General features: G+C 45.4%; 1 protein-coding gene across 2 annotated transcripts in view; it reads right to left on the bottom strand.

The window, feature by feature from the left end:
* PPM1F (protein phosphatase, Mg2+/Mn2+ dependent 1F) overlaps positions 1 to 7280 on the bottom strand; it is a 41641-nt gene extending 34361 nt beyond the window's left edge. The window contains exon 1 of one of the 2 annotated variants that reach the window (XM_090062446.1): positions 6981 to 7280. In XM_090062446.1, the coding sequence (XP_089918572.1) occupies positions 6981 to 7186 (206 nt within the window). In that variant the 5' untranslated portion in view covers positions 7187 to 7280. The remainder of the gene's footprint in view (positions 1 to 6980) is intronic. The other variant, XM_090062447.1, reaches the window with a different exon arrangement.
* Positions 7281 to 15442: the final 8162 nt, after the last annotated feature.

Here is a 15442-nt window from a genome sequence, read left to right as displayed (position 1 = left end):
TTATCCTAACAATGGCCCAACCTGGAGTTGCAGATTAGAAAGCTGTTTCATGTGTGATATCACCAGTAAAAGACCTCTTTCTGAATTTGACAGGAACAGGTGGACTGAATGGTGAAAACAGTTATAAGATTAACTGAAATGGCTGCCTCTTGCAAAAACATCAGAGATCACACTAGCACAGGGATCAGCAACCCCCAGGACACGTGCCAATTAGAGGCACACACAGATATTTTTCCTGGCATGCCAGGAGGAGTGCAAGGAAGTTGTTTAAAAATAAATAAATAAATAAAATATGTTGCTGCTCTGGGCTCTCCTAAGCAGTCATAGGTCCCAGCGCCATAGCAGGCACCAGGAGGCAGAGTCAGGAGAACACAGGCAGGGTTGCAGTCTGTGTTCTGCTGTCCCTGCCCCCGTCTCTGGGCTGTGCCCCCCAGCCTGGCCTGGCCCGGCCCCTAGAAGGCAGCAGGGAATTGCCCCCCTCCCCCATGGCAGCAGCCAGTGAGTACAGGCTTGTTTTTAACTGAGCTAGGAGAACAGGCGGAGTAACCATTGAGAGTGGGTGGGAGATGGGGCCGAATCAATTTGGGACAGTGATTCAAATCACCAAATCAAATCACTGCCCTCGAACAGATGAATCCGAAACAAATATTAGCTGCTTCGCACAGACCTACTGCACAGTAGCATCTGAAAATAACTGAGTGGCAATGAGACTGTACAGTAACACTGGTTACTGCGCAGTCATTTAGTACTTGGTTAAGAAAGTACTAAATGATTGTGGTAACAATTGCACAGTTGGCCACTCATGTAGACATGGCCAGTATGACTCAAAAGAGATAGTAAGCAGGGGTTGGCAACCCCCAGCATGCATGCCAGAGCACGGCATGCAAAGGCATTTTGCTTGGCATACACACCTTAGGGCAGACAGTGGGGAAGGGACCGGGGCTGCGCCATCACAACAAGGATCAAGCCTCTTGCGGCTCTTGCCATCTGCCCCTGGCACGCCAACATCTTACAAGTCAAGGCTGGGGTGCTTTTGGAACTCTGCCCAAAAACACTGCTGACCCCTGTACCAGAGAGAGCTTAACTACACACCCAAAAACATGTTAAAAACAACGCTGAAGTTGTGAACTCAAGCACTCATATTAGAATACATCTTTTATAAGATAGAAACTTCCTTTGGCTGCTTTGTGTACAATCTTTATGATACATTTCTATTTACATTATTTTATTGTATGTCAATTCTGACCTTTCTTAATTTTTAGAGGGCTCTATTTGCAACCTTGATATTCCTTTAATGTTCTTTTAAACAACAGGCTGAAAAAAAATCATACCAAGTTGGCACCAACTTACACTATCAACAGGGTTGGAGCCAGAGTTAGATCCACTCCACTGGCATCTGCCACTTGAGCTAATGGAGTATCTAACAACAGCATTCTGACATTCTCTCTATGGACCAACACTAAAACGAGATGGGACATTAAGGCTTCACAGACATTTGCTGACTGAACACTGTTAAGTTTCAAGAATTGTGGGCCACATTGCAGATTCATAGATTATAGTCAGAAGGGACCACAATGGATCATCGTGTCCAAACCCCTGCCCCGGCAGGAAAAAGCACCATGGTCAGACGACCCCAGCCAGGTGACTGTCAAGCCTCCTTTTGAAGACCTCCAAATTAGGTGACAGTACCACCTCTCTTGGAAGTGCATTCCAGATTCTGGCTACCCTTACAGTAAAAAATGTCTTCCTAAAGTCTAACCTAAATCTACTCTCAACTAGTTTGCACCCATTATTCCTAGTTACTCCCTGGGGCGCTCTGGTAAATAGCACATCACCAATTCCCTGTTTTCCTCCCTTGATAAACTTATAGGCGGCTACAAGGTCACCCCTCAGCCATCTTTTGTAAAAGCTGAAGAGATCCACATCTCTCATCCTCCCCTCGTAGGGTCTTTCATGGAGGCCACTAATCATGTGAGTGGCCCCCCTCTGACCCCTCTCCAGATTCTCCATGTCCCTCTTGAAGTGTGGCACCCAAAACTGGACACAGTATTCCTCCAACTGCAGCCTGACCAATGCTGCACAGAGGGGGAGAATCACCTCCCTCAATCTGTTGGTCATGCATCTGCTAATACATGACAAGGTGCGACTGGCTTTGTTGATGGCCTCGTTACACTGCTGGCTCATGAGAGATCTTGGAGTCAGCTATGACTCCAAGATCTCTCTCAGCCTCTGAGCTGCTGAGGAGGTCATCCCCCAACCTGTAAGTGTGCTGGGGATTCTTCCTTCCTAGGTGGAGTACCTTACATTTATCTTTGTTGAACTGCATCCTATTTCTTTCCACCCATTGATCCAACCTGTCCAGGTCAGCCTGTATCTGCTCCTTGCCTTCTGGTGTGTTAACTTTGCCCCATAACTTGGTATCATCTGTAAACCTGGAAAGGGTGCTCACCACACCCTCATCCAAATTGCTGATGAAAATATTAAACAACACTGGTCCAAGGACCGAACCCTGCAGGACCCCACTGCCCATCTCCTTCCAGGCTGAGAACAACCCATCCACTACCACTCTCTGGGTGCAGTCCCTAAGCCACTTAGCCACCCACTAACTGGATTGGAGGGATTGTGTTCTATTATAGATTTTAAAAAAATATAGAAAATTAATAAGATTCCAGGAAACTACAGACAAACTAATCAAGGATAAACCATACAAGATTTGCATGCTACTAAGATCCATCAACTATATGAAAGTTCTGCCATTCAGAATATCTTATGAGAAAACCACACTGCCTGGGCCCAAGGACTTAGTAGCAGGGAACTTTTGAAAATTTTAGCCATATTTCATAGAAGGGAACAAAAGACTGCCCTGGCTGAAAGCAAAGTTTTCCTCCCTCCCCCACTATGCTAAGACCATTTCCAGTTCTGAGAATTCCGGTCACTTCCAGTTATTCTCTCCCTAAACCAATTGTACTCAGTACCGGATGTACAGCAGTACTACTGTGCCTTTTTCCTCCCAGATACTTCCATATGACATACACTGCAAGCTCTTGGTCTGATTAATACCTGGCTCTCTGTCAGAGAAAATAAAATGGTATGCAACTGAGAAACTGTCAAGACAGAAACACATATTTCTTTGAAAAAAAATAAAATAAAAGGGAGCACTGAATCTATGGATGCAATGTTACTGCATTACAGTGAAACACATCACTATTAGCCTCAGAGACAAGTAAAAAAAACAAAAAGATTAAAATAACCAAATATTCTTAAAAAAAAGCAAGCAGTTTTGAAAATGTAGTGCCAGAAAAAGAATAGCAACCCAAAGATGAAAAACACAGGTTTCAGGGGAGTCAGAACAGGAAGTGAGTCTCACAACTGTTATTACAGTAGTCTTCAAACAGGAAGCCTGTTTGAATTTTACATTGTTTCTTGGTTACATACAACTACCTTCAGATAAGTTGTTTCAAGTTCATTAAGAGGATCTAGAAATGTTTCTGGTAGTTACATTTCAGATCAATTTAAATCTTTGAAGTCATTCGTGGATTCCTTACAATTCCAGTTATTTTCTGTAGGTGGTGTTCACAGCACAGTGGGCTTTTACCCCCAAAATGCATTTTCAATAAAAATCCTGCAAAGAGAAATTATTTGGATAAACACCAATCTGCTGAACTTTACAGAAAGCAAGCACAGCAATCGACTTAAATGGGACTACTCATTGTATAAAAGTTAAGCATGTGTTCAAGTCCCTACAGAATCACTGCCTTAGACTGCAAGCTCCACACGACAGGACAGGACAGGTATATGACACTTTGTAGACTGCTGTGAATATTTACAGTTATGTAAAGCTATTTTGAGCATCACCTGCAAAGGCAACTAACTATGGTTTGATCTAGTTGGCTGTTTCTTCACCTTGAATGGCAAAACACTTGGTTTAGAAGACTGCCAATACTTGGAGCTTCTTGCAGAATCTAATAAAGCCCATTCCTTTCTCCACTTTCCCCAAAAACCTTATGTAGCAACCCTTCCACAGGTTGTTGGACTACTGCTCCCAGACAGTGAGGGTTGTGTCTGACAGCAGTTAGAAGTGGGGTGGAACTGAACATCACCTGATGGACTCCTTAGTACTTGGCTTGCACCTTGCTGCTTCACACAGATAGGAATGTAGCGACTAACACAGCTGAAATCATTAACAGCACTGAAGAACTTCATGCAGAGCTTGATTGCACAGTGCACTTTGAGAGTCCTCTAGATCAGCATTTCCCAATCTTTTCCAGACCAAGGCACACATAACATTAATAAATTTTTTCTACAGCACACTTGTTAAGGCATTCCCCATCCCCATACTTAATAAGCTCATTGTAGTTCATTGCTGAAGCAAAATTTCATGGCACAGCTGTTCAGAGGTTCATGAACTGCGCATCCCCCACAGCCAGTACATGGCACAGTAGATGAATTTTCTTCTGCTTGGCTGATGCCATCTCTCCCCCACTGCCAACACAGGTGAGGGTCTTTTGTGAATAATCTCATCAATGTGACTCATTTGTTAGCGTTCGGCATCTGGAGAACTTTCTTATTATTATTCCAAAATTTTTGCAGCACACCAGGGAGCTCTTCACAACACACTGGTGTGCCATGTGCTACATTACTAGAGATCACAGAAATTAGATACTAGATTGCCAGAGCACTACATAAAAATCCAAAGAATAACACAAAGTCAAAATCTTCCAAATTTAATGGCCCACCAGGCTAATAACTTAGTTAAGGCATGTCATTTTCTGGGGCCAGTGGCACACAATGGAGTGTTATAGTTAGCATCACATCCAACTGACCTAAACTCCCAGGTTGAACAACCAGGGATCCATGTACAGCCAAGTTAACTGGGATCAGCCTTCAACATGAGCCTGAAAGAAGGTTCACACTCATGCCTCTGGAGCAATAGCAAGATGCCTTAACCTGGCAGATACCAGGGTTTTATGCTCATAACCCTATCCTTATGACCATAAACAACTATTTCTGGTCCTAGGCCATGCAAGTCCCAAAGATGTTCAGATACTCTGCAACTTTGCTTCAACTCCATCTGGGATTGTTACCCCTAACTTGGAAGCTGCCATCTTAACTACTCTAACACCGTGGTGCAGCAAGAGAAGAAAGTATGGAAATTAAAGAAACCTACGTGGCCCGATTAAAAGTTTTTAACTGGGTTAAACCTCACAGTATGGAAGTCTATCCCCAGTGGGTATTTACCTTAACCTGCCACCTGCCTTTAGGCATGTCATAATTATATTCCATAGCAGCAGGTAATCTATGCTGCTGTGCACTTGCTGACTTGACAATATTCCTGCTTACTTGTAAACAAAATACCAATGCCTCTTTAAATAATCACTTATCTGTGCCCTTAAAACAACTCCTTTTCTCTTTCTTCCCATATCCATTCCCCCTCTGTTCTTCTCTTGTGTGTTTCTCTGGTTTCAGTTTCAAAGTGATTTGTACTGGGATTCTTGTTCTTTGAAGCTACATTATAAAACCAATGAGCAGTGCCTCACTGGGTGTAGGATGCATAATGAAACCAGGTACCCAACAATTCAAATGTAGCTGTACTGTGCCTGAAAACAGTGTCAGTCACAACTGCTTCACTTTTTGATCAATTTAGGCAGACAGGAGAAAAATATTAAACTACTGTGTCCCACATTTCTGATTTTTTTCCAAGTGCCTACTGCCTAGAAGAAAGCATGTGTAGGAGGGTCTCTATGTCTTTTTATATTGCTCTGCTTTTTTTTGTAATTGCCTTCTCCCTCCAAGTTTTTCCAGCAGCCAACTGGAATAAATACCCCTAAGGAAAGACAGAGGGCTTAAGGAGGTCCAAGATGCTGGCTGTCTAATCAGCACTGGCTGCAGAGGAGGTATGTGAAGAATGCAGCTGCTGACATGCTGGTTCCTTTCTGTGCAAACACCCCTAGTGACAGGTGGGATAAAAGCACTGCAAAAGCTGCACGGTTTCTCTGCTTTCACTGACTGCCCAAAAGCTGCATGAAATTTGAACTGCACTAAGCACAGAATCCTCAGTTCCCTAAATTGCTTCTTGTGGAGATACCTGACAACTGCAGAGCTTCACACCTCCTTAGCCAGGCTCCTTCTTGGAGCAGGATCCCAACTCACTGGCTTCCCTCTGCCCTGCTCTGATCTGATCCACAAAAATGCTCATCCAGATCTATTCATTTTCCAAAACAGTTTAAAATTCAGGGGACATGATGAACTTCAAGATCTCACTTAAATGACACCATGCTCGTGAGAATGCTGTTCTGATCAAGGGTGATTCAGTCCCGAGTGAATAAACAGGAACTTTACAGTCATTTAGGGCTATGACCTAAACAGCAATTTGAATGCACATTTCTAATTTAAAAAAAGCACTAGAGCATCACCCCGACTGTATTAGCGCGACACCCGCAATTGTTATGTTGGTCCTATTAGAAGTCTACATAGCACACGCATTTTTTAAGCAAGGAATGAATTTAGCAGGGGACAACCTAGATCCTTTCAATCAGGCTACTTCTGAAAATAAAAATCACATTTATTGGAGAGAAGCACAGTGAAGTGGGCGCAGAAACAAGGCCAGAGGCTCCTGGGCTTCCAAGAAACTCCTCTGGTGGCTTTGTGTGTGCCTCATTTAAACACCAAACACTATTTTCACCAAGAGATTTAAAACAGACACTTAGCTTTCATGAGAGGATTTCAGCACCGCGGTCTATCATGGAGGTATGCGTGTGGGGGGGGAGGGGGGCGACCTTCCCCAGCCGAGGACACGCAGCCAGGGCTGGAGCACAATGGCGATAAAAACAGAGAGATAGCGGGGCTGTTTGAGCTGGGCCGAGCGGCACCGCAGCGCCCGTACGGCGAAAGCCCCCACACTGAGGCACCGAGGAGACCGCAGAGCCCCGCCCCCCCCAACGGCTCCCCAACGGCCGGCGCCCGTGCTCCGTCCCTCTCACCTGGCGCCCAGGAGGCCCCTGGCCAGCTCAGCCAGCTCGCCCCTCGCCTCCGCCCTGCTCAGCGCGCCGCTGCCCTGCGGGCTCCAGGGCGGCAGCTCCTCCGGGCCCAGCGGCGCCGAGAAGTCCCGCAGGAAGGAGCCGAGGACTCCCCGGGCTGCCTCTGTCTCCGCTTGCAGGGCCGGGGCCATGGCCGTGGCCGTGGCCATGGCCGCCTTCCCCCCAGCGCCAGGCAGGCGCCAAGCACAGCGCGGGGGCAAGAAGCTGTAGCGGCGGCTCCTTTAAAGGAGCGGGAAGGGGCGGGGCCTTGGAGGGGCCAGTCCGCCCCGCGCTCCTCAGCCGGTCGGTGAGCTGTGCTGCTCTCGGCCCCGCCCCGCGTCACGTGTATTGCGCAAGGGACGCGCGGTGAGGGTGGCTGGGTAGCGCGTGGTCCTCCGCTCTCCCCAGAGAAGAGCGGCGCTAGTGCGGGGAAGGTTTTCCGTGGGCTGCTGGTCCCAACTCAAATCCTAACCGCCTTGAACAGAAGGGCTTTCTCAGCCTGACGAAGGGTTTTTAAACATGAAAGCTTGCTAAGAATTGTTTTTTCCAACTGTTGCCACGGAGACGCGACTAGCTGTTCTCAGGCGCTCTTCCCCGGGCGACTGGTGTTGTACCTCGCTGACGTTCCCGCCTTCGCCCGGGCTGATGTTCTCCATCCGACTCCTTTACCCCGTTTCATTCAGGTAGACGATACTAACCTGCTGATATGTCCTCCACAGGAGGTTTATATTGAGCAGATTCTTTTTGGTATTGGTTGGTGGAACCGGAGCGTGCTCCTCCACTCCATGCATTGACCTGGTATTGCAGTGCTTCCAGGACTGGTGCAAAAAAAAAAAAAAAAAAGCCTGCCACGACTTGATGGTATCAGTGTCTGGGGTCCGTTATCATGTGTGCTCGTAGGCCAAGGGTTCTCCTGGCAGTCACTCTTGGGGCTTCACCATGCCTACACCCTGGCCTCACGCCTCCTATATGGTGGTGCCAAGCTGTTTGTTGTCTCATTCTTTGGACTCTTACCCAGATGATATGCCGGCTCCTCCGTAACCAGAGCTAGGCCTACTACAGGGTTAATGCACTCTGGTCTCCCCTAGAGCTCGGGGAAAAACCAAGCTTAACAGAAACCACAAAAACCTCAACACAAACTTGGGCATACTGCCCCTTTAATTGCCCCCTCCATGCCTCACTGAAGCACTGACTGCCTCATGCCTAGGCACTCAGTTTTTGCCTATTCCCCGGCACCTCACAGTCCAGCGACGGTGTTTCCTTTGGAGGCACCTCACTCTGGGCTTCCCTGCAGTCTATCCTCCTAGAGCTGATTTCTCCTGGGGTATCCTTCAAGGTATCACATGGGCAATCCCGGAGCTTCCTGGCAGCCGTGCCAGGAGTGTCGTTTGAGTGGCGTCCCTTGCCTCTTCTCACACCCATCTTGGGTGTTTCTCCCCTCATGCTTTGGATGTTCCTGCCTGTCCGAGAGGAGAGGACATCGGATGCTGCCTCTCCTCCCTCTCTGCCGACCCTGCGGCGTGTGCCGCCATTTTTATTTGTGCCAGCCGGCACTCCGCAGTCGCATCACTGGCCGGCCGCAGCTGAATAAACAAGCGGCTAATGAGCCGCGTGCATTTTGCCTCCCGCCCTCCATTCCCAGGCTTGGGAGTTGCCAGTGAGTACCTTTGTGTCCTGGGACACCAACTACTGAAGTTGGTCCAATAAGAGAGATCAGATTCAGCCAAAGAACCTCGTCCACCCGCCTCCAGAGCACCCCAGGCTCCGGGGTGGTTCATTTCACTTGGAAGTGGAGGGCTGCCCCTTGTGGGAGGAAGTGCCACCCCCGTATTGCAGTCACACGCAGGCCAGTAGAGGAGTCAGGCTGGTAGGAACCACCAAAGCGACCTCCAGTCCAACTACCAGCCTGAGGCAGGGTGGTCCCCATCCAAACCAGAGGCAACGCGTAGGGGGGGCACAGGGGAGCATGTGCCCCCCACCCCTGAGATTGGCTGCCGCTGCCTTGTGCAGGCAGTTGCTGCCCCCCATTACTACCAACACAGCTGGTGACTGCTGGCAGATCCCGCTCGCCACTCACCCCTGCCAACAGCGTGGACAGTGGCTGCAGGCAGTCCCTCTGACTCATACCCTGCTCCCCTCACTGCCAATACCATTGTGGCTGCCTGCGGGTGGTCCCTGCTCCGCCATGGCCCTGTTGCCAACACTGCCACTGCTACCACTGCCTGCGGGCGGTTGCCATGCACCTCCAGCCTCTGGGGGCATGCGTTGTTCACGATCCAAACCATCCTGTATAAGTCTCATAATCTAAAATTCTCCAGGCCTGACAACGCCAGATGACACTCTAACCTGCCACAAGCAAAGCAGGGGAACCACCTGCTTCTGAGTTCAATACCACTGATTATTACTTAAAGGCAAGTTATACTTTCAGAATAAAGGCAAATGTCTTCTAGTTCTCTACCAGCCCTAGTGGTTCAGCAGCAAGTGTTTAACAGTGGCTTCAGATTCATCAAGAACCATCTATGTATTGGAAAAATCTCTGTACTAGGGGATCTTGCAAAACAAGCAAGAAAGGTAGATTCCTAGGCCCAGATACAAAAAGGTATTTTAGATATCAAATTCCAGTTGGAATACCCTCCTCAGCTGCCTGGTACCACATTGTAAACCCACAAAACAATGCAGAAAAAATGATGCCACCTTCATCCAGGGGGCAACAGCATGCTTTCATGGATTTCTAGAACTGGAGAAAACCAGTTACTCAATGAAGTATAGCACGTGTCCCAGTTTTTAGGTGCCTCAAGAAACAAACCTTTCATCGTTCCCTGTGGAGTGTAAAATAGCCTAACAGCTGTCAGAAAGTTACCCCTAATATTCCACCTCAACTCTCTTTCCTTAATTTAACTCCCTTAAATACCTCTTTGATAACCAACACAACTAGATGTCTCATCTTTGCATAATTTAACAGTCTTCTAAACTCAAAAGCAGCTTTCAGCATGCACTTTGAGCTCCCACTAGAAACAGTTTTGTTTTCGTGCTGGGTCAAACACGTTTGACAAACTGCCTTAAAAAACAAAACAAAACAAAACAAAACCACCTTCAAACCACAGACATACCAAAGCAAAGCAAGACTTGAGCAGCCTTTTTACCCAGAAGGGCAATGCACAGATGGTAGTCAGTGTTTTACTTTGTTTGCTATACACTATTTTACCTCATTGGAAACCATTAATTTTAAGCGACAGACTGCGTTAAGCCAAATTTTCCAATTGCCCAAGTCGTGTTACTTACTGATTTACTTCAGGGGAAGCCTGGATTGTAGGTTCACAACTCTTCCCTTTACAACCTTCCCCTCTCCCCCGCCTTAGCTTAATGTCTTCATTAAGCTCTGCATCAAGATACAACTCAGTACAGACATAGGCACCAATTTTTATTTTTTGCTGGGGTGGGGAGGCCTAAGATGATGGACATGTGGAAAGTTTTACATATTTCAGGTGACAGCCCTCTTCCCAAGGGGAACTAGGGCCCTCGGACCACCACATACTTGGCACCCATGAATACAGAGTTGGTACTTACCTGCAAGATCTCAGCCACTGAGGTTTGGAAATGGAGCATTGAAACTTGGACATTTCAGCTTCACTTTTCCTAGATTTGCTCAAGACAAAACAACATCCCTCACTGGTTTAACTTCCAATATACAGTCACGTAGAAGGTTGTGCAGTATAAACACTCTCCACCGAAGTAACTACTGCTATAATCTAACAGAGCTAGCATTTTGCTCTAATGAAGAAAGACAGATGGGACAATTTATTTTTTTCCTTACCCGAGAATTGCTGGAATATTGCTTTGTACTACATGGACTTTAGAAAAAGTTTCTAAAGATTCTGTCTTTACCAGCTCTGATACAATAGTAGTTTTGGGGGTAATCAAATATAATGGAGTAACTTAACCCCTTCTAAACAGAAGTATTGTTCTGGTGGATGAAAGCCACAGTGCCTGTGACCATCACACCAGTGCAATGTCAAGAGCCAGGAACTCCAGGGGGAAACTAATAACAACAGGAAGGAGACAGATTGCTTGAAGCAGCAACACACAAATTGGTTTTGCTGGCCATCCTGAGCAGCCTTCAATAACATAATAAGCAGTGGTCTTGGTCATTTAGTATTCATCTAGAACAGAACCAACTAAAGCAAAGCAAAACCTCTCCTATAGGATATTCTGCACATACTCAGTAGGCTTATACATATTTTTGTTCAGTTCTAATGGGAAACCAGAGAACAAGTAAAGGAAAATGTTAAACTACCAGAAGTCTCAACAGCCTCGTTAAAGCAATTGCTTCACAAAAAGCTGGAATGTTCTCACCAAGATTTTGTAACTAAGAAGCTTTGCCAATGTGACCAAAAGCAAGGCTTTGTTTATATCACAGCTTTCACCCAAAAGGACCATGGTGCACTTGGAAATTATTTGCATAGAAATCACTTTCCCTACTGAAATTCCGCTGCTTCAGGACTGGAACATGACAGGTGTTTAACCTCAACAAGCACCACCACACCACTTAAGGCAGGCTGCATACAATATCAGGCCAGAGCTTCAACCATAGTAAAAAGCTCAATGCAGCAATGACTCTAACAGAGTTATGACAATTTATACCCATTGAGAATTGTATCTAGTTAAAATCTACCAATGAAAGAGTTCTATTTGTGCTACATGAGCTGCTGAAAATGGGTATTTTATGGAACATTTTGTGGCTAAGTATTTTAGCAGCCTATAGAAGGAGTTGTTGTCTTGAATAAGCAATATTAGGTTGCATTTCTTCCACAAAAAAAGCCACTGGAATGGACACATTTTCAGTATAAATGGTATCTTTGGAAACAAAAGGGGAAGGAGCATCTATGCTTCAAAACGCGCTCACTTCTACACTTAGACACTTTCACAGGAGATTTTGTGGGAACAAATGTTTGGGAAGTTCCCAGAAAATTTACAGGGCTACACAGAGACCTGGGTCTTTAGAATAATCTTTATCCCCAAGCTTTTAATTAGATGTTGGAAGGCTCAGCTCTGTGAAAAGAGTTTGGGGAGCTCAGCCTAAGTGAATGGGAGTTCAGGGTTAAACACATTGCGACATCAGCTTGGAGTAGCCATAAATGTATATAACTTGGAAACCTGTGCTAATTTTAGGTGTTAGTACCAAGCTTATTCTTATTTTGGGAATTCCATTCTTAACACACGCACTATGAATAGAACAGACTATTAGCAACTATGGCCCCCATCCTGCGAACTGCTCCACATGAGCAGACCTTTGTGTCCACAGAGAATTATATGAAATCAGTAGGAGTATTAACTCACTAGGGTCCACCTATAGTATAGTAGGTCCTATACAGTGTAATTTAAGGGCTGATGCCCAAATATGAATCTTTAAATTCTTCCTCAGGTATCATTCACCGACAGAGTTTACACCCATACAGAACTGCATGTTGATTTGCACAGTGTTGCAGAACAGTGATGATATTTCAAAAGCTGGGTTGTTTGTAGAGTTCAAAGCCAGATCTGGTTTAGGCCACGAAGTACAGAGTTCAAGTCAGATTTGACAGCAGCATGATTGTTTAACTGCTTCTTCTACCTCTGCACAGTTCCTCAAGTGCTTCTAACAGTACTAGAAAGCAGAAGAGAGTTTTGTTTAAGTTGGAAGATAGATTCCTCAGAAGTATGAATCTGACCATTAAGTCACCAATGTTTCAATCTGCCACCTGCAGTTTCAGTTCTCCCCAAAGTTTAAAGGGGTGGGGGGGTTATAGTCTAAGTTTGACTAAAATATCTAGAGATGGGACTAAGTAAGGAGGGTGAAGAGGTGGCAAGAATGACTGATGCCTGCAGCACTGTTCATCTCACTCCATCTAGTATACCTCAATTTACAAATGTATAGACTCCCTAAATGCTGGGACTGCACCTGGAAAGTAAATTCTAAGGAGACAGACTGACAGGCAAGCCTAGCAAATCAAAACTATGTAGGAGGGAGCAGAGAACACCTGGCCCCACCAGTAACACACAGGGACAAAGAGCAAAAAGCTACCTATTAACAATTTATGGGAGCAAACTTGAGCACAGACTCATTTAGTTCCATCCTCAGCATCTGCTCCTAATGAATTACAATGCAAATATTCCTTTCTGCTCAGCACTGTATCCTTTTTCCCTTTCTGGAGTCCTTTGTTCTTATGCATAAACTCCCATCCCCAAATTCCTTCCCCCCGACCCCTACTGAACTATATCTTGATGCTTATTAATGCTGATCCTCTTAAATTCACTGCTTATCCGCCTGGTATAAACACCAATGATCCCCAAAGTACTGAGCTACATTCCTGCTGTAACTAATAGAAACAAACCTTTTGTTGACTACATTAGTGCCTCAGGCACAGATAAATATGTAACCCAGCAGTATAAATTAGACCATTGATTTTTTTCCCTCCTGCACAAAGCACTAAAGCAACTCCATTTCAGATACAAGTAGTTTTCCCTCCTATCAAGACAAGCATCACAGGAGACACTTTAAATTGGTTTTAAATAATAGATGCATGCAAAATATCTTCACCCTGTGCATTACATTTCTAAGGTGAAGTAGGAAACAACAATGTTATAACCTGTAGCTCTTCTGTAGCTTCATAGATTGACTTTTCTTTAATCAGCTTTGCATGCTTCATGATGAAAGATGCATGTCTGGGAACCCAGTCAGCTTGTGAACTCTCTCACTGGTGCTTTGCAAGCTACACGCCAGAATATGCCTTCGTTCATTTTACATTTTAAATGGAAAAACTTTGAACATGCCCATCACCCTCAGCATCTCTCCAGCCCCCTCCTGGAAGACAATTTCCAGTGACAGTTCCACATGCAAACCACCATGTACAGAAGAGGACAATGAAGGATGCTGTGTAAGCAGTGCCTTGCTGCCCTCTGGTGGACTATTTCCACCCTACAGCAAACAAGTTCCAAGCCCTGCCACTGTAAAGGAAAAGATGTGGGGATTCAGTTGAATTGATGCAGCACCATATTATTTTTTCTAATTTTAAGAATTAATGGTTAATGCATTTTAAAAGCCAAAAACGAATAAAGCTATTATCAAAATTACAAGATAGAAGAACAAATCTATGCAGTTAGTGAGAACAGGTGATCAGCAGGATCAGTTTGAGGCCCTGCACAGAAAAAAAGGGAAGAGGTTGTGTATAGGTGGCCAGAGATAATAAAAACATGCTTAGAGGTAAAAAGCATTTCCAGGCACTTCAAAAAACAGAGCGCAATGGCCAAGACATTGCAGGGCGTTGCACCCTGTGGGGTGTTGCAGCACAGTCAAAAGTACCGTAATGGAATCTGTTAACACAAGATGCAGATCAGGAAAGCTGAGAAGACTAGAGAGAATTAGAACAAAATGGAGCAGAGATGATTAGCAGGGATCCTGGTTTTCCCTGGTAAAAAAAAAAAAAAAGGAAATTATCTAATAAAAAATAGCAATTTCTCTTCCCAGTACTCCAGCTGGGATCTCACCAACGCCAAGTAAAGAGGAAGCATCACTTCCTTAGCCCTGCTCGTGATGCATCAGTTAATGCATCCCAGTATGCTATTAGCTGTGTTGACTATAGCATTGCACTGGCGGCTCACGTTGATCCTGTGATCAACCATAACCCTGAGGTCCCTTTTGGCCATCATGCGGGCCAGGACATCTGCTCCTAACCTACCTATATTCATGTCACTGGTTACTTCTTCCCAGATGGAGCACTCTGGATTTATCTTTATTGAACTGCGTCCAGTTCTGCTCCATCCACCTTTCAAACTTGTCCAGGTCCACTCGAATGTGCATGCTATCCCCTAGCACGATCGCTTTTCTCCATAACTTAGTATTGTCTACAGACCTGCCCAGCGTGCTTTCCACATCCTCATCTAAATCGTTGATAAAGAAGTTGAACAGCATGGGGCCAAGAACCAAATCCTGTGGGACACCACTGGCCACCACCCGCCAAGATGATACAGACTGGCCCACTAACAGTCTCTGGGTTTGACACTTTTGCCAGTTTGCAACCCACTTGACTATACCAGCCCACAATTCTGGGTCTTTTTATTTTTTAAGAGCATCATGGGAAACCATATCCAAGGCCTTTTAAAAATCCAAGTACATAACATCAACCATGTCTCCCCCATTTAAGTGGTTCGTTACTTGATCATAGGAGACAAGGTTGATCAAGCATGACCTGCCTGCAATGAAACCATGTTGGCTATCCCTCAGCATCATGGTTTCTGCCAGTCTCTCACAAATGGATTTTTTTATAGTTGTTTCCAAAATGTTACCCAGTATTGAGGTCAAACTGACCAGCCTATAGTTTCCTGGATCCTTCCTCCTCCCATTCTTAAAGATTAAAACGAAAGTCTGCTATATATCTACTAGCCAACTG

Source organism: Crocodylus siamensis, chromosome 9 (assembly GCF_052110815.1).
Source record: "Crocodylus siamensis isolate JL-2025a chromosome 9, ASM5211081v1, whole genome shotgun sequence".
Classification (NCBI taxonomy): Eukaryota; Metazoa; Chordata; order Crocodylia; family Crocodylidae; genus Crocodylus; species Crocodylus siamensis.
Note: the sequence above shows the minus strand (reverse complement) of the source record. Positions and strands in the feature narration are given on the sequence as shown.